At 36.8% G+C, this 27,856-nt stretch overlaps 1 protein-coding gene across 2 annotated transcripts; it reads left to right on the forward strand.

Annotated features, from left to right (window-relative positions):
* The first annotated feature begins 125 nt into the window (after positions 1 to 125).
* CCDC180 (coiled-coil domain containing 180) lies at positions 126 to 27,765 on the forward strand. Of its 2 annotated transcripts, none has more exons than XM_052815208.1 (37): positions 126 to 498; positions 1,054 to 1,238; positions 2,077 to 2,159; positions 3,260 to 3,369; positions 3,466 to 3,594; positions 3,785 to 3,895; positions 4,948 to 5,043; positions 5,295 to 5,458; positions 5,694 to 5,813; positions 6,497 to 6,576; positions 7,270 to 7,358; positions 7,879 to 8,001; positions 8,625 to 8,798; positions 9,335 to 9,450; positions 10,791 to 10,917; positions 11,359 to 11,398; positions 11,498 to 11,742; positions 12,328 to 12,545; positions 13,025 to 13,200; positions 14,311 to 14,491; positions 15,029 to 15,175; positions 15,450 to 15,594; positions 15,784 to 15,900; positions 16,316 to 16,414; positions 17,358 to 17,474; positions 18,154 to 18,353; positions 19,116 to 19,186; positions 19,974 to 20,106; positions 20,694 to 20,768; positions 21,702 to 21,768; positions 22,108 to 22,249; positions 22,676 to 22,836; positions 23,650 to 23,787; positions 24,859 to 24,970; positions 25,215 to 25,320; positions 25,875 to 26,013; positions 27,424 to 27,765. In XM_052815208.1, the coding sequence occupies exons 1-37, from the start codon at positions 430 to 432 to the stop codon at positions 27,553 to 27,555; spliced, it is 4,737 nt and encodes a 1,578-aa protein (XP_052671168.1). In that variant the 5' UTR covers positions 126 to 429; the 3' UTR covers positions 27,556 to 27,765. The 2 variants fall into 2 exon arrangements, with proteins under 2 accessions (XP_052671168.1, XP_052671169.1); XM_052815209.1 differs by having other exon boundaries at positions 11,498 to 11,727.
* The last annotated feature ends 91 nt before the right edge of the window (positions 27,766 to 27,856 follow it).

The raw sequence follows: 27,856 nt of genomic DNA on the forward strand, positions 1-27,856 counted from the left end.
GGCCTAGGCACTGCCTCCCCCTGGCTGCCGTGGCAACGGGGGGAGCTGCCCCCCCACCTTTGCGTTGCTATGGCGGCGCGCGACGCGGCCATTTGGGCGGGCGGCTGAGGGGAGCGGGCGGCGGCGTTCGGGCCAGTCCCGGCTCCCCTGAGGGGACAGGGCGGGCCGCTGTGCCCGCGGCGGGACGGCTCTTCCCCCTTCAGTCCCGTGCCCTCAAAAGCTGGTGAATCGTCACGTAGATATTTTTAAATCCTCCGAATGTTTTGCCTGCAGCACTGTTAGTAGACAGTGGAAACCGTGCGGCAGGCATGTCGTTTCACCCTTAGGAGGGCCTTTTCAAACCGAAATGTTTGATCCGCCCTCGGCCCTTTAGCTTGTAAATCGCAATTCTTCTGGAAACGGGCCTGGAAGTCGGCTGTGGTGGGCCGCATGCAGCCGGTGGGAGCTGTGCGCCTCGTCCCCAGCGGGGAAGTCTGCAAACAGATCTTTGAGGCTGAGGTAAAAAAAAAAAGGTCGGGTAAAAGCCAAATGAGCTAATTATGTTGGTCAGTTGTTTGCTGGCTGTTAAAGTGGTGACCTCAAACCACAGGTCAGTTTCAACCTTTCTGGTTTTTGTTTGTTTAAGTAGAAAATAATTGCGTTATCTTCAGCATATGCTTTCTAATGCGTCTATGAGTGTTCCTGTGTTTTCGTCATGTATCAGGGTATGTTAACTGAAGGCAGAATCGTTATGACACAGCAGCAAAAGATAAATTAAGAGGCATAGTAAGCCAGACTCGGGCATTTCTCACTCTGCTGTTGACTTCCCTTGTAACAGTAAGCAAGGCACACCATCCAGTTTCCTTCAGTTTCCTCTCTGCAGAAATGGATATCTTTTTTTTCTCATTTTGAAAACAGCCTTGGATGAAAATGGTTATGCATATACCAGTGTTCATTATTTTACCTTCCTTTTCTGCCCCCTTTCCCCCACTATTTTTATCTATTATTTTGTTCTTATTCTTTGTTCAGTAGGTTGGAAAGAATTCTAACCATTTTGATTATGGTTCTTTGAAGGCTCAGTTAGTACGCTCTTTGGATGAAGTAAGGAACAAGACTAGGTTTTCTATAAAAAGTGAAAGGCTCACTTGGGTTAGGGATTCAGAAATTTCTACTGATGCCAGCCTACTACCGTGTTACCAGCAGCAGCGTGTTGAAAGAACGCCCTACAATGACTCCACAGAAAAGCCACCATTGTACAGGTAGAGAACAGAAGCATAAAAACCAATTATATGTTCATGACTATAGGTATGAAGTTGTAAGATTTGCACTGGGAGCTAGACACTCCTGAGTTCTTGGTCACAGCACTAAAGACTTGTAATAGACTGTCTCCTTGCCAGATGTAAATTGAGTATGATGAGCTGCTGCCTCTTAAAGTGCAGATTAACAGGCTAATATTTGTAATGGCATGCATATTTTATGGCTTTTCTTTTAAAAAGAAATTATATGTCTTTTTTGTTCAAAGCAGTCTAGTTATAAGCCAGTCTGATACATATTTTTGAACTATATTTTAAACTATGTTAATGGTTTACATGATGATGCAGTAATAATTATGTAATGAGCAAGAAAAGAAATTAGTGCATCCATCCTTTTCACTCTAACTGTTCTGCTGAATAATGACACCCTTATTCTCACTTCCCCCAAGGAGAAACACAGTGCCCCAGCTGATGGGAAGAGCGGTGGGCAGATAAAGGCTATTTCTACTTTTCTTGCTAGTTCTTACTTAATGGTTCATAGATTTTTATACCTTTTAGAGAAAGTATGTATGTCTTTGTAGTTTACACATATTAAATCTAGCATTTATTGCTTTTATGCCATCATAGCAGATTTGAGCCTGTGATCAACACAGGCTAGATAATTACTCGCTTCAGTTCATCTCAGAAGAAGCAACATTGATTCTTTGAATCATATTCTTTGGAGTCAGAATGATGGTTATGTTCACTTAAATGTTACATTTTGCCAATTAAATTTAATGTTATACCTGTTGCAAGTCCCTCCTCTTATGTATTTAATACAAATCAAAGCTTTATTCTCTTTCAGAGAAGCTACAACATTTCAAAAGGCTTGGAAAAGTATAGATGTAACTGCAGCAGAGGAAGTCAGAGCCCTACCTGATATTGTTGGTAAAAGTTATTTCCCTTAATGTCAGATATTTTAATCTGTGTTCTTAGGAGCCACCATAAGTGTAACGGTTTTAGCTGAACAAGGTATAAAATTGTGGTGGGTTGACCCTGGCTGGGTGCCAGGTGCCCACCAAAACTGCTCTATCACTCCCCCTCCTCAGCTAGACAGGGGGGAGAAAATATAACAAAAGGCTCGTGGGCCAAGATAAGGACAGTTTAATAAAGTGAAAGCAAAGAAAAACAAATGATGTTATTCTCTACTTCCCATCAGCAGGCGATGTCTAGCCACTTCCTGGGAAGCAGGGCTTCAGTACGCATAGTGGTTGCTCCAGAAGACAAAAATGCCCCCCTTCTGTCTCCCTTCACTTAGCTTTTATATCTGAGCTGACGTCATATGGTATGGAATATCTGTTTGGTTAGTTTAGGTCAGCTGTCCTGCTTATGTCCCCTCCCAAGATCTTGCCCAGCCCCAGCCTGCCGTTGAGGGGGGCAAAAATGTTGGAGAGACAGCCTTGATGCTGTGCCAGCACTGCTCAGCAGTAGCCAAAACACTGGCGTGTTATCAACACCTTTCTGCATAGCTACCAATGCAGAGCACAGCGCTACGAGGGCTGCTATGGGGAGAATTAACTCCATCTCAGCCAGACCCAATACAAAAATCAAGCTCGGAAATGACCTGACACATTTTTGATGATTTGTAGGTAATTTTGAAGATGAAGAGTCTACTCACAGAAAAAATGGTTGTAAAATTGCCGATCAATCACAGTTTGTGTTTAGATGGTAAATTCCAGTTATGATGTAAGCAGATCTCATTCTTGGAAGTTGCAATTTTTTGCACCATACCTGAACTTAGTTCATGGCTTCCGTGCTTTTATCCTGAAAATCACAAATAAATAAAACCAAAGGAAATTTTAAAATATGCTTTACTATTTTTAACCTACATTTGCATAGATTTCCTTTCCCGTTGAAAGCTGTCACACACTGTAATAGCTGCACAAACTACAGAGGTCAGACTGTGGATTTAGTGATTCATTGTGTATGCATTATGTATTCTGCAGCAACAGTTCCAAGCTATGTCATCCTCATTTCTTTCTTGGCAGTTCCTGAGGAAACGAGGAGTAATATCTTGGAATGCCTGTCAGAACACCGACGAGGCCGTCACGATGAAGCGCTAACCTCCATGTATCATGAGCTTGCCTGCATTGCCAGGGTAAGACTGGATTTTGTAATCCAGATAGTCTAGAGTACTATACTAAGGTCAGGGCCTAATATTCAAAATATCAGACTGACTTCCTTACCTTTTTAGGAGATGGAACCCTTTGTTTTGGAGCCTGGAAAATTCCTTCTGGCAAAACTGATGGAATCTGATAGAAAAATTGAACTTCTGTTTAAAAAGATTGAGTTTGACTCTAGTCTGGAAGGTTTCTCAATTGAAGTAAGGCGTGTCATGCCATTGACTCATCTTCAGTTATTTGTACCTGGTCTGCGTAACATAGCTTCTTATGTCTTGCTTTAGTTTTAAGATATAAATGGGTGGGGGTGGGGGGTGGGTGTCCCTTTTTTTTTTTTTTTTTTTTTTTTGACATTTACTTTTCAGTGAGATTAAGAGTAAATCCTTCTTGCAGGGTTTGGAAGAACTGTGGAATATCATCCAGCAGGAATCCTTGACCAGAAGGAAGTGGATTAGGGAAATGGATGAATCCCTAAAAAAGGTTGAAAGGAGTCGAGCCGATAAAGTGAGCTGTAGTCTTAATAGCTGTTAATTAAGCATAAGATTACTATTTGCTCATAATGCTGGATGCAGAGCAAAGAGTGGCTTGCCTCCAGAGCAAAGAGTGGCTTGCCTCCACAGGAGTCAGAGGTCTGCCAGGGGTGCTGCTGTGTAGGTGATTACTGTGTTTTCACCGATAGATCAGTCTCTCATTTTATACCCACATAATCAGGAGAAGATACTTCTTTTCCAGTTATAAGGTGTTTGTTTCTTTCACAGTTATCTGTAGTAAAGATGCAGGGAATATGGGAGCTACTTTTATTTTTCTGCAGGGTTATTTAGGTCAAACTGTCATCAGGTCTAATGCTATTTTGTTGGGACATACTGATTCTGCAGCTGAGAATGTGCACAGATGTGCCCTAGCTAATTTTAGTTTGGGTAGGCACACATGCTACAGTTACGTAGGCTTCAGCCTGACCTGTAAAAGTCATTGGACATCACAGTAAATGTTTGGATAAATAAATGGATAGTCCATAAGGAAGTCCTTGCTGCTTTGTCCTGGTAGGCAAACAAAAGCTATCTGTTGTACCTGTGTCAGTCTGTCCTCTCTTTGTAATGTAGACATGATGAATAGGTCCAACAGTATCACCAGTAACTTTTCTGTTTGATTAGTTATGAAAAATTCCAGAGGTGACCACATTTGCTTAAATTTTGTGTCCACTTAAAATAACCACTGGTAGATTCACTATAGATATTTGAAAGGAAGTTGGTTAGATTTCTAAATTCACATTGCAGCCTGTCTGCAGACCACTCAGTTATCACAGATATTAAAGAGAAATCAGTTGAGCAGTAACGAAATAGAATGTTTTAGTTACTATTTTTATGAATGTTTAAAAAAGTCAGTATTTAAGATGGGTATTTTGAGATTCACTTCTCAATCCATCTATCAGCCACTTGAATTTATTTAAATGGAAAAAAATTGTCTTGTTCATATCATTGCTTAACTTGGGAAACTGTCATTTGAGTTATACAGATATTTCTTTTTTTGTTGTTGTTCTTTATTCTTTTATTGCACAGATAACAGAGGTACTGAGGAAGTATACAGTGATGCTGGAGCAAATTTCCTTCTTCTTGTCAGCTGATGTTTACAGGTTCATGAATGATGAGGCCATGGTAAACCTTTCATACTCAGAGTCTGTTTTACCTGTGAGAAGATAGCAATCTGAATATTCCCAGAATGTCTTTTTTTCCAGCTGAAATTAATGAATTTCTACCTATCAATCACTGCAGTATAGGAGAGTTTACTTTGCAGGATATTCTTTGTCATTCGTATTCTTTTTCCCTCATTTTACATAGAACAGGCAATAGGTTTTTTTTCATGTTACATGCTGCTTTTATTCCTGTTTTTATTTTTTAATACACAGATGATTAACAGAGCACTGTTGGCTAATCAGAGGGCAATTGCCAAGCTGTTCTTTAATCTAATGAAATCAGAGATGAACACGGAATTATCACATCGTTTGAAATGGCAAGATAGAGTCAAGGACTGGAAGTTCATCCAAAAGAATTATGTAGTTCACAGTTTCAGGTCAGAAATTTTACAATTATATTTTGGAGTATGAGTAGCACAAAGTGACTAGTGTTCACTTGTGTTTTCTATAAACAGTAGTACTTTATCATTTTTCCATTATAAAACTAAAAAGCTAAAAGAAGTTTGCATTCTTTTTTTACCTGGGATGTATAAAACATATTTTGTATTTGTATTTCAAACATGAAATTTTCCCAAACAGATACTTACTTCAATGTATTCTTCCATCCTACAGAGAATTTATGGCAAATGAAGAAATACAGAATCCCCCAACTGTGAAAACAGAAATGGAAAATATGATGACGGATCAGATTTTACTTAGTGAAAGAAGGCTGGAGTTTTTGCAGCACCTTGGGTATGACAGAGAACAGGAACAAAGGAAAATAGAATTCTTTCTCGAGTTAATGAGGGACTTGACTACAAAATGCACTTTGCTCCCTTTCAGTGTGCAATTGTACAATGCAGCAGTAAGGCAGGGCCTAAACATCTTTTATAAAGCTCTTTTTAATGGAAAAAATGCATTCTTGGTTTTCAATGCACCAGTTACACTAAATAGGGGGTGATCGAGGGCTAGAAATGCAGCAACACAAAAGTACATCTTACTAACATTTGAAACATAGTAGAAAGGGGCAGACAAGGATGTGTACATAAGTAAAAATTGGTGATCTTGTCAAGGCATTATTTCTGTGTGGGAGTTTAATCTGTGTAATAAATTATGAAAGGAGTCTTGGTAGAAATCTAACACTGCTAAGTTTGAACATCCATCCTGACAACAAGAAGATGGTTTGGGTGCGATGCATTACAATATTTACAGCTTTTCTTTTACAATGTATGTAGCAACAAGAGATTACAGTTAGTTCCTTGTCAGTAAACAGTGGCCTTGAAAAACAGCAGTCATCTTGTTTTATTTTCATTGCTAATATGGCTGTAAATAAAATAAAGCACAGTAGTATGGTTACTCCGATTCATAATTTTATCCTTTAAGAACTGACTGGATTATATTTTGAGGTATCTGATTCCTGTTTCCTATTTCAACAGTGATTTGTTGCCTCCAACACACACGAACGCTGAGGTAAATGAATGGTACAGATCTTTGGTGAATTTAAACAAAAGTATAGGTAAGTTGGGAAATCATTAAAACAGTCTGGAATTCAAGAAATTCTTTCTTTCTTTTTTCCAGGCAGTAATGAGTCAGATGGGTGCTTTGAAAGTATATGTTTGCTATATTCTTTTTTCCATGTGTTTCCATGTATCTTCTAAGCTGCTTTGAGCTAGCAAAACAACCAAAATAAGCTGTCTATTGCATCACCTCCCTTTTGCCAGCACAAGCATTTTTGCATGGTGAGATCTAGCAGGAACTGACTTGGTTAGAATTAATCTGGGGAAAATAGAAGGTTAATTTTAATGCAGATCAGTTCTCAATCATACAAAAATACTCATTACCTCTTGGAGAATGAGAGGGGAAGTATTTGAGATGCTTCCTTTCTCTGAGTCCTGTAGGGTGCCTTCCCTCTGCGTGTCTACCTTCTCTTTCTCCAGAGCACATCCTGTCTTAATGTTGGTAGCCTATACAGTGGCAAAGAAGTTGCTAGCAATTGTAAACAACCCATTACTTTTAAGCGTAACGATAAAAAGATTTGTATTAAAACATCTTGTTTTATTGGTTGATAGTGTCTAACAAGTGTGAGGACACCACTGGGATATATTATCTGTGCTGAGACTCAGCACAGGTCCTCTGTCATTTTTCCATTTCACAGTGCACTGTGAAATACAGAAATCTTTACAATGGTCTGTTCTTCCATATCTTTCAGATACCCACAATGTGCAGTGTATGATGAAAATACGTATCCAGTATGAGATGGTCCAGCAAAAATGTTTGGCAGAAGTGCAGTTATGCAAGGTTAGTATCATAGCTTTGCGAATTCTTGGAAGGATTGTTGGTAACAGTACACAATGTGTTGTTACAGTAATAAAGGTTTGAGGATCCACCAGACATTGAGATAACAAGTGAAATTAGTTTTTAACTTCTGTCTTATTCTGTTAGAAAACTTACTGTCCATTTTGTTTCACAGTAGCATCTGGTATTTATACATCAAATGTGTGAAGGCAGTAACAAATGCCAGTAATGAAAGGAGTACTGTCTCACACTTAGGTAGAGGACTCGGGGTCAGAACCCTCAGCCTTTGTGCTGAATCTGTCTTATTTGGGGAAAGAAATTCCACCTCTCTGCTTCAGTTTCTCACTTTGTGTCCAAATAGAATTGTACTGCTTACTACCAGAATGTGAGACCTTGGAGGTTGAATCATTCTCTATCCATTCACAAGAAAAGAACACTAAGCTTAGGTATACTCTCTAAAAGCCACACAGTATTTTATGTTCTATTACGTTCATGTCAATAATTTAGCATTCTTTTCATTTAGAATAACCTGTTGAATCTGAATGTTTGCACAAAAAAAGAGGCTGAAGAACTTGTGAATTCTGAGTTAATTCCGTTGACTGAGAAACTACAAAATCAGTTTGAAGAAGAACTGGAGCATATGGATGTACGTTTATTACATCTATTTTTATTACTCTGGGAGTAGTCTGTTCCTGCGCTACTGCCTGAAATGCCATATGCATCTTAGGCTATTGATATCATGTTAGAAAGAGGTCCATAGTGTGACTGAAGACCTGCCCCACAAATAAAAAACGTTTGGTGTGATTCAAGGAGTACAGTTCATAATTGTTTGCTTTATATTTATAATACGTTATCAGGGATGAATTAGGTATAGCTCATCCTGCCTGGACACAGAGAGATAGATTTCAGTGATCTCCCAAATTTCTTTTAATCCTATCTTTTATGTTTCTGTACATGAAAATGCCTGGGCAGTTGTTCCTAAAATGACAGACAGACTTCGGGGCATATGTAGAACATAGTAATTCTGTGCTTTGCAGTACCAGAAGAATAAATGAAAGTTTTGATATCTAAGCTTCTAGAACAAAAATATACATTCTTATCCAGTTTACTTGGACTATTTTTTCCTCTCCGAGTAGAAGAGACCATGTTGAATTCTGATAGTGTACTTACAGACAGCCTTTCGTCATGTCATATGCCCCCTTACTCATTTATTTCACCTTCCAGCAAACAGTTTAATAATAACTAGTTTACTTAAATGTATTTCTTTAGAGAGACTTCGAGGAGCTGGCTAAACAGAATGAGCAGAATTGTAGAAACTTGTACAGCTATTTTAAGGAGGCAATGGGTCTCTGGGATGTCCATCAACTCAAACTGTCCCAGCAGGAAGGTGAACTTCAGAAGAAATTAGATGAATGCAGATGGAAACAGGATAACTCAATACAGGTATAAACATAAAAACAAGGATGTAGTAAGAGGTGAAGAAAGGACTTCTTGATGCAGAGAACCCTCTGGAATTCAAAATAGCTGGTATAAAATTTAAAATGTAATCTTTGACATTTATACTGGAATTTCTACAGGGTAGTTTCATTCTATCAGGTACATTGTTTGCTAACTGCTTGATTCACACTTAATGTACAGTCATATCTTATTCTTGATATGGCAATGGTGATAAAGATTATATTTTATGTATTAAGTGGCTGCAAGTTTCTATTACTCATAAGATCTTGTGCAGGTATAGAGTCTTGTTTGTGTGTCAAGTTTGCATATTATGGGTATAACATGCAACTTGGGGTGGCAATGTCGGAGATGTTGTTCATTATCTATGAAAGATCTTCATAGTAGAAGAGTTTTGGTGAGGTAGCCTCCCTTCTTGGTGTAGAATATATGTACATAATTAAATTATTTGAATCCTAAACAATTATGAAGCATTTTAGTAATTACTAAATAATTTTTACTGGGTTCTTTTTATGTGGCCTTAGGTGATGGAAGCTAATCTGGATATAATTTTGGATAAAATGAGAACAGCAAGCTCTGAAGAAAAGCTGAAGGAATATTTGGAGAACACGCTTTCTTCTTTAGATGACATTAGAGCTAGGTATGAATTTTGTAGTGCAAACTTAAAAAGTAAATCATATTTGAATGTTGGGTGTAGGTCTTGTTTAGTGCTGTAGTGCAAAGGTGTGGAAAAACACTGCTTGCTACTTTATGTAAGAATGTAAAATAAAATAATTTCCATATTGAACAAGATTAAGGCAAATAATACTCACATTTTAGAAGCAGGACTAAGAAAGACTGGTATCATTTAAAAAATACACCAAATCAGTATTATTATGTACTACACCATGTCACCCACGCCAGTGGGATAATTATTTATTCAGAAGGTAAAAGTAGTAGTTAAGATTCTTGAATCGCAGGGATCAGAAAGTAGGTCTGTGCCATCACCTGTGCTCACAGATTTGATCTCTTTCAAAGTCACAGTGACTAGAAGTTACTAATAACTTTCAGATAGCCAAAGTATATATGTTGGTAATCTTTCTGTTACATTTCTCATGATCAGGCATTTGCGTCTTTAAAAATCGCATCAAAATTGGCACATACCACTCTCCTTGCTGAAGATCTTAGCAGAAGGTTTGAGGATTAAATAGCCAGAGAGGAAGCAGTTATATTTTCACACCCAGAAGGTCTTTTCTGTCTGTTAGGTTGGAGGCATATTAGAAGAGTGATGCCGACCTGCGAGGCAAATACACACACGCACACACCTCACATTGTAATTCTGTTTAGAGCTGTTGGTTCAGTACTCTTTATGTTCATTAGGACAATTTAAAAAAAACTCCAAAGGTAATGTATCTTTTTAGGTGAGTGAAAATACAGTGAGAGGTTGCAGAGGTGGAATGTAATCTATCTGAACATTTGAACACGTACATAGATTCCCCATAATTATCTTCATACAGGAGGCAAAGCAAATGTATGTGTAAATGAAAACAGGTGTGAACATTGATTTTCCTTGAATCAAGACTCAGCTTGAACCATTAGTTTTCATTTCCAAGTAAAATGAAAATAAACCAGAAAAGCTTCAGTCACAGCTGAGCATGGTACAGAAATAACATGAAAGACAGTATTTTGACCTCTCACTTCTAATATTCCTTCTGTAAGCACAGGTCTTGAATGGTTTCCATCCAAAATTAAAGATCTTAAATACTTTATTGTGACTATTTCTACACTTTGTGCATTTATATATTTGTAATGAACTAATCTCTACTAAGAAGCCATTGTAGTGATTGTGTTCAGGCTAAACACATATAGTACAATGTTTAGCCTAAAGGTTTTATGAGATTGGTCAAAAAGTTAGATTTGGATTTAAAGACATTGTAGTCATATTCCAGTTTATTTCTATACATACTTGAGTGTCTTAAACAGTGATCTTAAATTTGGCAGGTATGAGACATTCAACCAAGTTCTAATGGATAAAGTAATGGCTTACCCAGAAGCTATTTTGTGGGAATTGCTTTCTTATAGTATATCCATCAGCCAATATTTTAATGTAAAAGAAATCTTCAAACAGGTATAAAGAAAACAAACTTCTTCTGGTTTAAAATCTGACTGGTGTATTAATTTTTCACTTTTGGGAAAATTTACAGTAGCTTTAAAATTTAGATCATATAAACTAAAGCATTGTTTTGGCCATAGGACTGAAGTGCTTTTGGTAGAAATAGAGGGGGGAAACACAAAAGCTTTCTCTGTCCCACACTTTTAACTCTGTCCTTGTTACAAACTGCATTTTAGCAAATTCACTTGCCTTTTAAACAGAAAACTGCAAGGTAGCAAAATTACATTAATCAATTTGAGTGTTATAGCTTCTTTAGAAGATAAGTGATCCATTCAAGACTATCATATCTTATTGAAATAGATATATTTTGAGAAGGAATACAGATTTCTTATAAGCAAGCAAATCCTTATTTTTTAAATTGTGTGGGGTTTTTTGTTGTTCTTGTTTTGCTTTTAGAACTTGCAAGGAAAGACAGACTCCACATTTCAAGATCAAGGTAATACCTCAATGGTACAAACAGGTATTTTTGCTTGCTTGTTTTTCAATCTGTATTTCTTTGGATTGTGATCAGTAAAACTCTGCTTTAACTGGAAAGAACTAGTTAAGGCTTCAGAAGCTGAACATCTGGTGGAGCAGCAAGCTGAGACCATTGTGCAAGAAAATGAAGGAGAGGAAAAGACGGACTGTTGTCAACAAGAAAATGAAGAAACAAACACAGCTGAGAATGAGAAGACCTTTGCACAGGAAACTGAAGAAACAGAGGAAAAAGAAGATGGGAAGAGTACTCCTCATGAAAGTGAAGAAACTGAGCATGCACAACAGAGGGTAAGCTTTACACAGGTAAGTGAACAAGAGAATAAATTTGAAGGTGAAGGTAGTCTTGCACAAAATAATGAATAATAGGAAATCTTTTTGCTGAGGTAAGTCTAAATTCCTTAAAGTAGATTAGATTTAGTTTGTGCACAAAGCATGCAGGAGTCTTTATTGTTTTCATTTATTTCTGGACTATTAGGGCTTTAGAGCCTTTTTATGGGCAAATGGAGTGTATAAAACAGTTTACAACCATTCCTTTTGTACTCCTTTTACCCTTGTAAAAGCCTTTTGCATAGAATTTTTTATTTAAATCTCTTCTGTCTTTCGTCATAGTATTCTTAACCCACAGTGAATGAGCTGTGTTTGTATCTAAGTATTATTTTCTCAGGTCTTTAGTCATGTGAATTTATTACCATAACAAAAACCTTTTAAAACATTGATGACTCATTGATATTGAGACTTGCAAGCATATTCCCTGTATGAATGTTTTCCAAATTGAGAACAAGAGCATAATTCTTAATATCCTTAGGACTCTTACATTAGCTTGTGCACTGTTAATTCTATGCTTCTACCTTTAAAGGTAACAGATGATGATTTCCAGTTGTTTCCTAGGCTATGTTCAACAGCAGCAAGGCAGAAAGCTCTGAAATTGCCATGGAGACCTTTTCCACTTCTAGTGAAAACTCTTACACAGTTCTTGCAGTTGAAGAGGCAGGAAAGACTGACATCCCAGAGACTAATTTTACAAAATATGAAAAAAAAGAACCACTTCCTATGTACCTGAAATATGTACTAATCAAAGAAACCATGTTTGTAGAGCTGAAGAAACGGTTAGTAGAAAACAGTTTATATTCTTTCTTTCCCTTTAGGTAATAGACAAATTTCAGCTGTTTGGAAGAAACATTAGACTAAAGATGCAAAACTTATCAATTATTTTGATGTTATTCCTCTTTTTAAATTGATAAAAATAAGAGAAAATTTTTATGTTGCTTTCCATCTATAGCTCTCAAAGTACCACACAAGCATTTACCTCTTACAGAACATTCATATTTTACAGAAAGTTATTTATTGAGAAAACTTATTACAGAAAGGCAAGTAATTTGCCCAAATTCCCTGCAGAGCCATGAAGGTAAAATGCCTGGTACTCATTAGTATGCAGCCAGCTCAAAAACTCTACCAGTATTGTGCAAATGGTAATGAAACCATATCTTCCTATGGTCAGAAGTTAAATTCTTAGAATTAATATATTTAATAAATTCTTATTCATTACTTACTGTTCCTCACTGTAATATTTCTTTTTCAATCATAGGATTCGCCTCTGCTTTTTTGAACACTTGGAGAAATGGTTTGCAGAGTCCTTGCCCAACTCCTGTGCCTTTGTAGCTGCCAAGAAAGAGGAGCTGAATTCAGAACTTCAGCTGCGTCTTCACTTGCATCAGCGAAGGCAGGAGAATATAGAGACACATATCTACAATGTTAGAGCTGGTACCAACTTTTTTTTTACTCTGAGCATTACATGTCTTCATTTAGAGATGATCATAAGTGGACCAAAATGTGTTTCAGTGTCAGTTGACTCAGTAGTAGAGGACAATAGGAAGCAGTTGAGTGTCTACTAATTCCTAGTATAATATGTTACTCATATATTTTAAAAAAGATGGGTTTTTTCTATAGCTCATACTGGTTTGTGCTATGTTATGTTTGGAAAATAACCAACAGTGCCTTGATCAATGACTTGATTGTGAAAGATGTAGAACATTCAGTTTCTATTGTCAATATTTGTGAATCCTCATTCTCCTTGGAATTATTTAACAAGAGTTTGCAATGTACAAAAAATAATTTTTAAAGTGTTGCAGAAAAAGAGTTGGCAAGTGTTGGGAGAGATTAAATGCCAGGGCTTGTCTTCTGAATACATGAGAGGAAGGATTTAGCTATATGAAATATCACTGAGCTACAGATTGGGCACTAATCAGAATTCTTTTTTTGTACGAGAAATGTCAGGTTTTTCTGCTGGAAAAAAATTATTTAAGACAGGTTTGTTGGTCTTTAACATAGAAACTAAAAATTCTCTTTGGGGAGAACAGGAAAATAATTTTTCAATTCCACTTTTTCCTGCAAAGAGGACAGGTGCCTTTTCTGGCAGTTTTCTTGAGGTTGATCAGCTGACTCTTGATTTATCCAACTGTCATTCCAGAAGGGAGACCAAAAATGATCCCCCCCGCAACATAGGGAGAAGTGTATTTTCCATCAAAAAAAAAAAACCAACAACCCTTTACCTTTACTTTTGTTACAAGACTGAGAGCAGAGAGATAATAGAGATGTCAGCAGTGACCAAAAATAAAGGAAAAAGAGGGCTTAGTGCAAACAAAAGGCATTTGTGATTTGAATGGGTTAGGAGCTGCCAGGGATATATGTCAAACACAGGAGAAAAGTCAAAGATACAGAATTGGATGTATTTTATTTTTATGTTTTAGCCACTCTGAGATCTGGCTCAATTTATTTTACCACTGCTTCTGATAATAGGTTGGCTGGTGGTTGTGTATAGTCCACAGTAAAGAGGGAGTCATGACCATGTTGTAAAACTTCTTTTCTTGTCAGTGGAACTGTTACTTCACAAAGACCGTCTAGAGTGCCACTGTGCTGGGGTGGTGGAAGCTCTGAAAAAGGAGAGAGCTGAATTTCTCAAATTTTGTGATCAGCAAAGTAACATCAGCAAAAACTTACATTCGCGAATCCGTGACATAGAATCTGTCTTCCTCAGTGCTCCTATGACTGAGAAGTAAGTGTGCCACAGGTGTTGCTGGCTGCAAACTTCCATAGTTAAATACTCCTGATTGCTGTCTGAGATGTTCCCGGTTTGCATTCTGAATCTATTTTATATGCCATTACTCTTCAATGAAGACTGCTTCATGAAACTTTAAAAAAATGTAAAGAACTTTTGTTTCCTTTCTCTCTCCCTGAAGAAATTAAAGTCAGTACTGAGTGGATGACAATTTTCATATATTTTCAAAGTGCTGGCAGTCTTAAAGTAGAAAAGATGTTTCATCTGTTTAGATTTAATCCAGTTTACTGAACCTGCACAGTAATAGCAATTGACTAATTGGTTTTGAAGGATACTCTTCAATAGCATCAACTGCTTGCTGATATCTTCCAAGTGTTCATCAGAACAATCACAGTTCAGTGAGTTGCTTTCTGAATAGTAAAACACTCTTTAGTTCTCAGATTTTGTTCATGTCTTTACGGCCAGCAGTGTCTGAATCATAATGTGTGCTCCTCTTTCTGTATGTTTTCCCTGTCTTTTATTATTTGCTGTTAGGTTAGTTTCTTTCAGCAACAGTCTGCACTCAGAGCTACATAATCATCTGGAAGTGATCCAGGTTTCCCTGAGGAGTTACCGGAACTATTTGGAGGAAGCTTTAGGAAAATTAAGGGATTCAAATGTGGATTTTCTCAAAGCTTGCAGGTATAGAGACTTCATTGGAGTGTTGTTTATGAATAGTTACCTATTTCTGGGCATCAGCATCTGTTGCACTGGCAGAACAGTAAAATTAAAGTTTATTTTGTTATTCATCTAGTTTGCTATTTAAAAAACAAATTTATTTTGTTCAGCCACAATTATTACACTGTTTTCATCACATTTGTGTTGATATCTATGTTTTAGGGCTGCTTAGCTAAAATAGTCTTTGAGAAAAGGAAGACTCAGAGCCAACTACTTTTACTCTGCTGGTTGCTTTCAGATTATTTTTGGAGGGAGGTAACTTTTCTCCTGAGGAGGTAAAGTATTTCAGCAAGCGTCTTCAGGAAGAAAGTAAGCGTATTGACTCTTTTGAAAGTTTAATCAAGACAGATATGCAGAAAATGGAATCAAGCTACTTGGAGCAGGTGTGCAGAGTTTCATTTTTTCATATTCGATGTGATTTATAATCAGCCTGCTCCCAGATTAGGACTGTAAGACTGTTCTGTGTGGCAATTACATGATGGAAAAATAAGTAGAAATGGTGAGTTCTACGATTTAAGTTTTAAAAGGTGAAAATTAATTAGTTCTGTCTCTTGTTTCTGGCATTCTTAAAGGCTACTGAACTTATCAACCAGTCTGAAACAAAGTTTCGTTATCTCTTTATGAATCGAGTCTTTGTGGAGAAGATCCAACGATTTTTGACGAATCTACAAGTGCAAATCAAATCAGAGGTACAAACAGAAACATCAGAACTTCGTTTAAATGAATTATAATATTTTACCTTTTACACCATTGAAGAGATTTTTGGCTGAATTCAGAGTTGACAAACGTTAACTGACTTTTTATATTCATTCAAAACCTGTTTTCTGTCATTATCAGCTTAAAACTATGTTTTTACTACTGCTGCAGCTATGCTGGAACACTACGGTCTTGCAGCACGTTGAGTATGTTCATCTGAATAGACCAGATTTTTGTGTGGTACAGTAAAGGAGAACATGAAGTGTTGCTTTTGTGAATTATTGTTTTCAGCTTCTCCTCTGAGTACCAGTGATTTGTTTTTACCAGTGAGTCTAGTGGCTTCAAAGCGGAGCCTCTGAAAATCCCTTGAATGGGATTTCACTTCACCAATGTTTGCTTCTGCTTTAGGTAGCAAGTTCCAATTTGCAGGCAGTGACTTTAAACTCTTATCTAGAGAAGCTCCATCAGAAGATAGATGCTTGTGCTCATCCTACTGCAGAAAAAGAAGTAAGTTCTAATCAGCACGAAATGGTATTTAATTTGACTTGGTATTAATTTGACTCACTGTGCATGTTTGTATAATGTATAAACTAACATTTTTGAGGTAGACCTGTTTATACACATTTGGGAGGTGGGTGGAAAGAGTACTTTACCACAGAATTTTTACTCAGGAAGGTCCTGTACCTGTTTTCCTGTTTGCCAAACAAAAGCCTCAGCCTCTATACAATCTCATTACTTCCATGTATGTGTGTCGTGCTTTAACCCCAGCCAGCAACTAAGCACCACGCAGCCGCTCACTCACTGCCCGCCCCCCCCTCAGTGGGATGGGGGAGAAAATTGGGAGGAGAAGTAAAACTCGTGGGTTGAGATAAGAACAGTTTAATAGAACAGAAAAGAAGAAACTAATAATGATAATAACCCTAATAAAATGACAACAGTGATGATAAAAGGATTGGAATGTACAAATAATGCGCAGTGCAATTGCTCACCACCTGCCAATTGACACCCAGTTAGTCCCTGAGCGGCGATTCCCCGCCCCCACTCTCCCAGTTCCTATACTAGATGGGACGTCACATGGTATGGAATACCCCTTTGGCCAGTTTGGGTCAGCTGCCCTGGCTGTGTCCCCTCCCAACTTCTTGTGCCCCTCCAGCCTTCTTGCTGGCTGGGCGTGAGAAGCTGAAAAATCCTTGACTTAGTATAAACATTACTTAGCAACAACTGAAAACATCAGTGTGTTATCAACATTCTTCTCATACTGAACTCAAAACATAGCACTGTACCAGCTACTAGGAAGACAATTAACTCTATCCCAGCTGAAACCAGGACAATGTGTAAATAAAATGGTGATAGAACAGAGTCAAATGATGTTGTATGCAACAGTCAGCATATTTGAAAAGTCTGAAATAGCTAGTTTGGTAAATACCATCTGTATTATCATATCTTTCAGGCTTTGACTTCTGAAGAGTTGTATGATTTTGCCATAGTAGTGTTGAAAGAACTGAAAAAGAGGAGCCGGTATCTCGACTGCTTGCTAGTAAAAGCTAGTAAAAGCCTGCATGATAATGTAAGATCGCATTTAAGTTCTCTATATTTTATTTAATATTGAGTGAATTTTTATGTGTATATGTTTTAAAGGTTTTTCAGAATCTGTGCTTTGACTTTTCAAATGAAGAAGGATGCTGCATTATGCCAAGCTGTCCAACACATTGTAACATTAGGTCAGCTTTTTTAATAGGCTGAGTAAATCAGTCACCACTGAGTTTACTAAATGTTAAAGATGCACAGCATCACAATAAGTTGCTCAGTTCTTCGCAAAAGTTTATTTTCAAGGTGTAGCACTATTCATAGATACGTATTTCAGGGGTTTCTTTCAATAATTAAAAAAAAAATCATCAAGTGTACCTGAAGAGATTTTTTTTTATCAAGTGGTATTTTTTTTTTCCCTTCCTTATCTGGAAAGTCTGTCTTCATGTTGTAATCTACAGTGGATCATTGTTTTAAGGGTATATACTTAAATTCTGCTTATGGTAGTTATGAGAATCTACTCTTAACTATTTTTAAGTGTCTCAGAGTTGCGTAGCTGTAACAACATTACTACTAGAATTATAAAAAACTTTCTTTCAGCCTATGAAGGAAAATAGTGCATGTTTGGAAGATTTGCTTTAGTAATCAGTACCTACATGTAATGGTTTCACTAATTGCCTGCTACAGTCAACAGAGTTTCATTTTTCTTCCAATTTCAGGAGGACTTTACCCCTCTTGCAACGGATGTTACGTTCCAAGGTCCAATTGCTGTTGCCATTCGAACAGAGTGTCTCAGAGATGAGAATAAAGTGATGGTGATGGGGCTGGATCCTGTCAAATTTCCTTTGTTAAATCCAAGCAGAATGGGAAAGTCTGCAGTTGATGATTTATCAATAAGCGTTATCAAAAATTTACTTGAGTAAGTACTTGTTTGCCTAAAGGTATTTTTCTGTCATTGTCTTTATTTATGTTTTCTTTGCTATATATACCTCTTCTCTTCATGAGGCTCATGATAACACTACAAGGGGCTTCACTACAGTATTTTTAAAATTTATATTCCAGAAGCATATAAAGGTTTTCCTGAATTTCTATTTTGTAGTTTACCTTTGTATATACAGAACTATCGAACTTATTGTTTGTAGGTAATACTACTACATACTTTCTGATCAGTCTAGCTTTAAAAACCAGTCTAGCTTTAAAAATCAGTCTAGCTGAGACTCCTTTCTTTTTACGAGCAAGATTTCTGATAGCTAAATTACCCCATTGTGAGTAATAAGTGACACCTAGTTTATAGCACTATGATAAATTTTAGGTATTAAATTTTTGTCTTCTAAAGCCTTATTTTACTTAAAAGGTGATTAGATGCTACATAGTTGAATGAACATACCAAGTGTGGAATGAACAGTGTGGCAACTGTGTGATTTGCAAATAAATATTTTAATGCAGTTTTGCTTGTAGAAATTCCAAAATTCCAGTTAAACAATTAGTTGGTCCCATGGAAGTACTTACATTTACACTGTCAGTTGTGAAAGTAATCCTATCTGTTAAATATTATCTCAGAAATTTAACTGCACTTAGCACATGGTAGGGATAGAGAACTTACATAGTTCTCTATATAATATAGTATATAATATAAAATAGCAGGGTATTCAATAGCCGCTTAGCTCTTTTTTTGTTTCAGAATTCAGCCGTCCAGAAAATCTTCAGGCCTAAATCAGGAGAGAAATGATCACTCACATTCATTAGGACCAGGTGTGCCAGCATTTCTTTTAATATATTACATTCATCTAAATTGTAGTTCCTAGCATATCACTGAGCAGGTCTAGCATGTTCCAGGCCAGTGGCTTACATGCTAGCTCTAATAGAGTTGTACATCCCAACTTTTTTCTTGGATAACTTTACTTTGCAATAAGAAGATGATTTTTGGCTTTTAACCAATGAAAGCTGCAGAATGAGATAATAATTTTATGAAGGGTACCCATATTTGTGATAGCAAAAGGGAAAAGGGGTGGAGAAAAGAATTAGAAGAGAAGTCGTGAAAATATGTAGGGTATCAGGGATCCTTCTCACAGTGTATTATCATTCACTCAAAGGTGAGTGGAGGGGTAATCCCAACAGCTCCCTACCTAGCGTTCCCATTTCCTCATCTCTCTTCTCCAGAGCTTGACTCCTCCAGCCACTTCCAAAGGTATCATCTCTGTCTTCCACATTCCTAAGTCCCCATCACAGCCAAGACTATGAATGTAGCCCATTCATTCTCCTTCTTATTCCCTGCCTTAATGTTGTTTTAAATCTCTTCCCATCTACCATGTATTTTCTATGACATTCCCATCACTCGTGCCAATGCACAACCTTTATTGCTGTTGCCACTGCTGGGTTAGTTCAGTTCTGTCTGTCTGAAATCATTGTTCCTGTAGTTGTCCCCTTAATGTTATAAGGAAACATTATAGAAATGAGAACATAAAGCATATAACCATATAAAAAAGACTTCAGTTGGCATTTATACAATGTTCTTTATCTTTCCTTGTTAAATATAAAGCAATTCTTCCCACATCAAAGAAGAATGCTCACTTAAATGTATCTGATGAAGGTCCTCAGATCTCTGCTACTTACAGCCATGCAGGTCGGACCACCAAGAAGTCAACTTTTAACAAAAAGTTGCCAAAAGGAAGGTAAGACCCTTGAAAGGAGGAATTCCACTTATAATATTCCTGTGCAGAAATTTTCCTAACCTTTGTCCACTGCCTGTTCTTTGAAAAATTCTTAACACTTATTTGTATTAGCCTTCTTTCCAACTATGCTTATCATTTGGGATCTCTTCCCTGTTTATGTCATCATGATCAGCTCTGCATTTTTTTTTCAGATTTTGGCTGGAAAAACATTCTTCTTTTTCTCTTTCATCTGCTGTTGTTTTGTATTTTGAAGTTGTTGAAATATAGACTAACCCCATTCAAATCAATATGGCTTAATTTTCAGGTCTGGTGTCTACATAGTACATCTTCTGTTTAGTCCATACATAGATGAAATGAGCTACTGTAACAGTGAAAACAACAGAAAAGTTTTGAAGAGCTGTTGAGGAGAGAATCCTGAGAATTTTTTTCCATCAAAAAATTATTTTCATATAATACTAGTGTTACAGTTACATTTTTCTAAATTTTTCTTCAGTTTCATATCCATCATATGACTGACTAGCTCAAATAATCAGCCAGAGAAGGAAAATACTTGTGGATAGTTTCAAATTAAAGTTTTGCCTCCCTAGGAAACAGAAATACACCAGACCAGTCCTCAGTGACAAGAGATTCCAGATATTTGGAGAGAAACCTCCAGAATCTGAGTAAGTAATGTATATTTGCAGAAATAGAAGTTAATCTGCAAAAAGCCCTACCTATCTATTTATCTATCTATTTATTTATAATCATGAACTACAGAGTTCACCATTGAATTTTGAGGTATTTAACCTTGATATTTATGGATTAAAGTGTTTACAGAACAGTTTCTTTTTGCAGCATAATAATAGTGAATATAAAAGTCATCCATTTTATTCTGTTTAATGTCTGAAATGGGTGGTCTTATTGGAGTCCCTTTTGTACATTTACAAAAAATGGGCTGGAAAATGTAAAATACCCTGTCTTTCAGTTATTTTCACGTCTAAGAAAATCAATAAATTTTATACACTACATTCTTGTGCTCAATATTACATTTATATGAATAAACAAGGAACAAACTGTTTTGGAGGTGATTTTTAAATGGTTCCATTCTCCTTCTCTAAGAAAATGATCATATTTTTTCTTGATAGTTGTACTATATAGAATGGAGCTATTTCATATGTGCCATGCAAAACTATTAAAATTAATGCCTAAGATGTTTAAGTGCTTGGGAATTTTGTTCCACATTGTGTTTTAAAATACTTCCAGGAAACAGCTAGACCCACCTTCAAATGTTTTTGGTTTATCTAAAGTGCATGGTAAGCTCGTAAGGTAGGTTTTCAGCACAGGAAGTTGGCTAAGATTGCTTTTTTGTTACAGTGACATGGAGGTGTTCTCCAGTATTTACAATAGCTCAGAGTCCTTGCTTCTTCTGAAGAGAATCTGTACTAATGGGGGTGAAGGTTCTTAGGCTTTCTGAATATTTGTTTGTGTATGCTCTGAAAAATGTATTAAAGTAAACCTGAACGAAATATTTGAAAAACCATAAATATTGCCAGTGTGATCATTTTACAGCATGATTGTCTGGTTTTTAAAGTTTTATTTATTTTGTTTGCTTTCAGTACTTTTAAAGGGATTATTATGAATATTCTCTGGACAGGTAATAACAGCTTGCTCTGCCTTGCTGAGGTAAGAAAACCCAGTGTTCTTCAGTCACTTTTGCTTTCATAGGTCTACTCCTGTGTCAGCTAAATAAATTGGTTCTCTACAATGTTTGGATGGACATCCAATAATTTTCCTTTCTTCACCAGTGCATCAATTTTTAAATAGTATTTGACAGAGTGTATTTTTAATCACAGGTTTCTTTATAAATATTAACTAAGCATTTCAGAATCAGAGGAAGAAAACTGGTCTCAGATAGGAGGGTGGTTGGTAGCCTTATGTATCCCTGCTACTGTTATATGCCTAGATGTGACTTGTTTGAATGTGTTATCAACAACTTTTCTGTTTTATCTTTACCTCCTGAAGGAGTTCTACCAAGAAGAGAACCCTCAAATCACAATGCTTGAAGATCTGCCAGAGACATTTGAACATTGTGCAGAAGTGCTCAGACAAAATCTGTTGTCATACCAAAGGCAGACAGATGATTACTACAATTCCTGTCTTACAGGTAAATTCATTCAGTTAAGACTTTCAATTTCTTGTGTATGTAATTTTTAAGTTATGTGAACTGAAAATTGCAGTGATGGAGAATTATGTAGCTTTCTTAATCCATCACACTCAGTGGAAAAAGTCCAGTTGATTTTACTGGAAATTGGGCCAATATTCTCTTTTATATATTATCAGCTACAAAAAGCATGGCAGAAGAATTTGACTAAGTTGAAAGACCTGTACAAGGTCCTATCTTTTAGCAAGTGTATGTTTTTCAAAGCATTGCACCTAGAAAAAGGAATGGCAGGGACAGAATCTGTGTGAGAGAAAATTCCAGGTTGTTTGACCCTTGCAGTGTCATTCAACCCAGCTGAGTAGTTTGGGATTTTTTTTCCTTGCAATGAGCAATTCTGTGTCACATATACACACTGTCTTTTCCGAAAAGAATTTCAGGATCAGTTGAAGTTGTTTGAGAAGGAGCTCCCTTATGTCTCCCAGTTGGCGGTTGATGGTCTTTTAAAAGAACATGAGCAGAAGCTCAGCTATTCCACTGGTCAAATTCGGCACCTCTTCAACAAACAGCTGGAAGACTGGGAGAATGAGAAGGTATGTATCATGGATGTGTTGGAATGCTTCCAGTGTAAGCAATGCTAAATGCATCAAATTATAAAATTTCCTTTTTATTAATCTCACTGTTTGCTTAATCACTTACTGTTGAGCTAGCCACAGATTTAGTTTCTGTGTTTGCAGTTAGTCTGTGTAGTTCTACTGGAAGCTTTGTATTTCTAGTAACTCAGTCCCTTCTCTCACTGCTTCCAGCACTGGGCTGCCTCTTTATAATCTTATACGGCTCTGCCTGTCATCTTACACTTAGATTGTAAACTCTTTAAGGGCTGTGACATTGTGGTACGGCTATACAGCTCATACTGTATGGGTGTGCTCATTTGTAGGTGCTATGACATACAGATAATGAAATATCATTATACACTATCTTTCAAAAAAGAGGTATATTTTGTCCAGTAATACCAGAACTGATAACAGAATCATAATGGAGATCATGCAGAAAATGTTATAGAGTAGTATCTTGAGATTTTGTCCCTTTGAGTGTTATGTTAAATTCAGGAAAAAATACAAATACAAAGATACAAAAAATATCTTGTTTACCACTTGGTAGGAGACATTATTATTTGTTGCAAACAAAGACCAAGATGAGATCAGAGGCCCTGTTCTCCAGCAGATAGGCAATTTGGTATACGCTGCACTACAAGGTTTATCTCTAGACAGCCAAGGAATAGACTAAATTTTCTTTGTCTTTCTGAATACTTTTATATAAAATGTGTGGGGTTTACTTCTTCCTTATTATGACTCAACTGCACATACTTTACAGAAGACGTTTCTTTCTTATGTATTTACTTAAAGACTGTGCACAAGAATCAATTACATCCCTCCCTGGGACACCCAGACAACTTACTTCAGCTGGACACTTTGTGCCAAGAGGAAATAAAAAGGCAAAAAGACCAAGCTGATGGTATTCATCTCAATACACAGATGCTGCAGGTAATTGTAAAGCCATTGCTTAATATGAACTTAGATGTTGCATTTGGAAAGGAGAGTACTTCTTGGATACATTTTTCCTCCCCATCAAAAGTAAACTGGAAAATGTTTTCAGTTTTAGGCAATCCTGTTCATATATCTTTTAAATTTTAAGTTATTTATTATCAGCATTAGATCAAGATATACATAAATGCATATGCACATGTACACATGCATAAATTTATTGTGGGACTAACTGATCTTTTCTATCACTTATAGAACATAATGAGGAAGAGATGACTTAGATCTTAATGGTAGAATTATTGGATGTAAGTCTAAATTGGGAGCAACAGGGACATCCTCTGGTTAGTTATATTACTTGCAGCCAACAGATGCCTGGAAGGGTTTCTTCTGTGTGCATTTCGTTAGTGCAGATGATTGACGTTTTTCTACACAAGATTAAGAATGGGAATAAGCAGAATTTTACAGGAGAGGTTCAGGAATCAAAACACTTTTCCCACTCCATCCTCTAGGGTTATTGAAGGTCAGTTCCTCAGCATTAAAACTCTTTGTTTACTTCTCTCAGGCCACTTACTTACTCACTCAAAATTCTACACTGCCTGCAGAGTATATATATTTTTAGTTCCAAAGTAATATCTCCTTCTCCTCTTAGCTCTGCACACACACAGAGAAACACACACACCCTGTTTTAGAATAATACCTGGCCAAAGCACTTCCACGCGAAGTACCCAAATTCCAAAATGGCCTTTCCTTTGGGCAGAGGGATGCATTTACAGATAGCTGGTTTTATCAGGTTTAGGTACTTAACCCAAATAATACAACTACTGGGTACCTATAAACAGAACTCTCTAGTTTTTTGTACTTTACTTTAGGTAATCAGGTAGTGTTAAGAATACTGCAGAGAGGCATTTCTAGACCCTTTTATGTGCAACTTAGAGCCTTATGTCTGTTATCTGCAGCTGCTGCAAAATGTCAAGGTTGGATACTTGTGTAGTTCCTTTGGAGCTAAACTAAAAGGAGAGGAGATCAAATTATCAAAGGAATTCCTCTCACTTGTCTCCAATGTCCCAACAGGACTGTGCTGTGGAGTGTGCTCAGAACTTTTTTTCTGCACTAGCTGCCTTGACTGAAAAGCTGCTTCTCGAATTAGATGAAAGTATCACTATTGATGATGTACAAGTAGCAAGTAAGTAAAGAACAGATTGTTTGTTCAGGCCTCCTGCTTCCCTCTCAAAGATTGCAGCAGACTTTCCCTAGGAAGAGGAGACTTTTATATGCTATAGTACTTTAAATGGAAGGATTTGTATGATCAAGCATGCAAAGGTATTTCTTGAAAGTGAAGAGCACCTAGCTGCTTATAGTTACTTCAAAACAATGATGTTGCTGCCATTGTTTTGTTGCTGCTGAGTATATCTTCTATTATATCCCAGAAATTGAAATACCAAGACAGAAGACATCCACTTTAATCCGTCGTAAACAAGCTGGACTTCCTCTAGAAATCTCTGAAGTTAAACAGTTAATTGAACGTGGGAGCAGGTAATATTTGAAGACACTGAACACTGTTCTATGTAATTTCTCTAAACTGGTATCAGGCACTGTCCTCATACATTTTTTTGCTGCACTTGTTGAAACTGCTGAATACTATGCTCATCATTAACTCATGTCATTTAACTAGTTTGTGGGGCAGTTTGGGTGGGTAATGATTTTAAAGAAAGAATAGCAATGGATCCAAATAAAAGTCACTTACATATTCTATTGTAAAGCAATAAAATTTCAATATTATTGCTATGCCACTTTGCTAGCCACTATTTATCAATTCAACACTTTCAGATCTATGAATATACTGTGTATTTTCACTCAGAAGATAGGAATTCTATCTACTGTGCAGAGATCCTGAAGTTTTAAAAGAAAAAGTGGTTATACTAAATCAGGTAGTTTTTAGGGTAAATCTTTTGTGGAGATTAAAAAAAATAATTAATCTTTTGCACTTTAAGTACAAGTAACATGAATTAGTATGATCTGCTCTCTTTTTTAAATTCCTCTCTCATGTGTTTTTTGTTTGTTTGCTTGGTTGGTTTGTTTTTTTAAAGGACTTGGCCAGGAATACCCATGACTACTCTTACAGACAATTCAGACTATATTCTTTGCAGAGAAACTGCATCAGTTACAACAGCTAAGACTACACTGGGCCACGTAGCAGCAGTAGAAGCAAGAGATGCTGTGTATAAGGTTGGTCTGTGGGAGAGAACTGTGAGTGGGGCTGCTACTGTTGTGGGTTTGGTGTTTGAAGAGGAAATTTATAGCTATTTATAAGTTTTTAATATACACAGTGTTTTCAGATCTTAAAGCCATATTAACTGTGTGTAGAAATCCCCTCTCGTGTCAGTTTCTTTGTGATGTTGTCAAAAGCAGACAGAGTTGGTTTCTCAGGGAGCCCTCTCATTCAGATACAAGAGGGAATTGTTTCAGCAGAGAAGCACGGATGGTGTCAGAAACAGGACATTTCATGCATTTCAGCAGCATCACAATTTGAAAAGTAGCTGCTGCCACAGTGCCATTTCAATACAGCTTGCTTTCCACTCACCTTTCTTTCTAAAGCCTACAGCTCTAGGCTTAGATCACGACAGCTGATTATTCCATAAAAGTTGAAGGGCTGTAAGATATTTCATACATATCTTACATCCTGAACTGTCACAGATCATTGTTTCCACCATAAAAATGATGACTCTTTCTTCACTAAGTCTGCTAGAAGAATGGACACATTCCAGACAACTCTGAGACTCTGACTTGCACTGATGATAGTTTGTGAAACAGTAGTGTTCAGTAATTAGGAGAATATTCTTACGTTAAATCATTTGGAAGTAAATGGTCCGTGTTTATGCATCTCTCATGGAAGTAATCGTACTCCCAGTGAACTGAATTAATTTTTTTAAAATGTATATTTTTAATAGGGAAATGTAAAATACACTGTCAACAATGGCAAATGCCGTCAAAACTATAAATTTGCATGAATGTTTTATGTATCTAGTCACATACCTACGCACCTGGTTACAGTACAGTTTTGAAGTGAACATAGGTTGTCAGCAGGGTGTGATACAGAAAATGCATGCCACAGAAATACTTTCCTGAATGTATGTTGCATTAAAAAGACAGTATTTTATATTTTGGAGCATGGACTCTTTAATAAAGGTGCCTTGAGGGTTTCGTGATACTCTACAAGCTTCTGTTTAGGTGAAATACCTTTTTAGCAGCTTTGTAATAGTTCAGTTCATACTCATGACTTAGGAAGTTCCGGCAAGAGCCAGAGTGCATTCTGTGTTTGAGATGCATGCTTTCCTCTCTGTTCTCTAGAGAAGGCAGCTCTTTAATCTCAGGAGCTAATGGAAGTGAGATGAAGATATTGCATTTTTAGCAAAATTTAAATATTGCTAATAATTTAGTTTCAGAAGTCTTTAAAAGGAACACAGAAGGAAGACAGTGAATAATTCATTGTTCGTATAATTCTATTGTCAAAGGCAGAAAATAAGTGGCCTGTATGCAATCTTCTGACACAGTGGATCAGGACCTGGATTTAGGCAGTGTAAAATTATATTTCATCACTACCAATTTTGTCCTCTATTGTTGTTGTTTTTCATACAGAAATACAAATGTAGGCTTGAGCAGCAGTTTGCCCAGATCAAGGAAGAAAGTACAGCTCAGCTGCTGACAATTCAGCGTTGGGAAGATTGGTGGAAACGATCCATCCAGAAGATTAAGCAGCTCTATACATGAGATCAGTCAAATCTTGCTGATGTCCTTCTGATCATTGTTGGTGCAAAACTGACAAGTTTCTACTAATATCAGTGATGTTACACATTTAGTCCAACAGAATTTTCTTTTTTTTTTTATTTTATTTATGTTGCACTGAGCAAGTGCAATGGTGAAAGGAGCTATTTTTTGCCTCTTGAAATAAAAAATCTGACAAATGTGCTATAAATGAAATGTAGACTCTGTGCAGTGCTTCCTAGTTGGATCTCAGCCAGAGTAAAGTTAACTTGTTGTGGTGCTAGCTGTAATATGAGAATCTGAAAAG

The sequence above is a fragment of the Harpia harpyja genome, chromosome 19 (assembly GCF_026419915.1).
Source record: "Harpia harpyja isolate bHarHar1 chromosome 19, bHarHar1 primary haplotype, whole genome shotgun sequence".
NCBI classification, from domain to species: Eukaryota; Metazoa; Chordata; class Aves; order Accipitriformes; family Accipitridae; genus Harpia; species Harpia harpyja.

Excerpts from the sequence above, each read along its gene's own strand:
- CCDC180 (XM_052815208.1), top strand. The coding sequence starts at position 430 with ATGCAGCCGGTGGGAGCTGTGCGCCTCGTCCCCAGCGGGGAAGTCTGC. Across the intron at positions 14,492-15,028 it reads AGTGCTCCTATGACTGAGAA|GTTAGTTTCTTTCAGCAACA; the intron begins GTAAGTGTGCCA and ends ATTTGCTGTTAG. Across the intron at positions 15,176-15,449 it reads GATTTTCTCAAAGCTTGCAG|ATTATTTTTGGAGGGAGGTA; the intron begins GTATAGAGACTT and ends GGTTGCTTTCAG.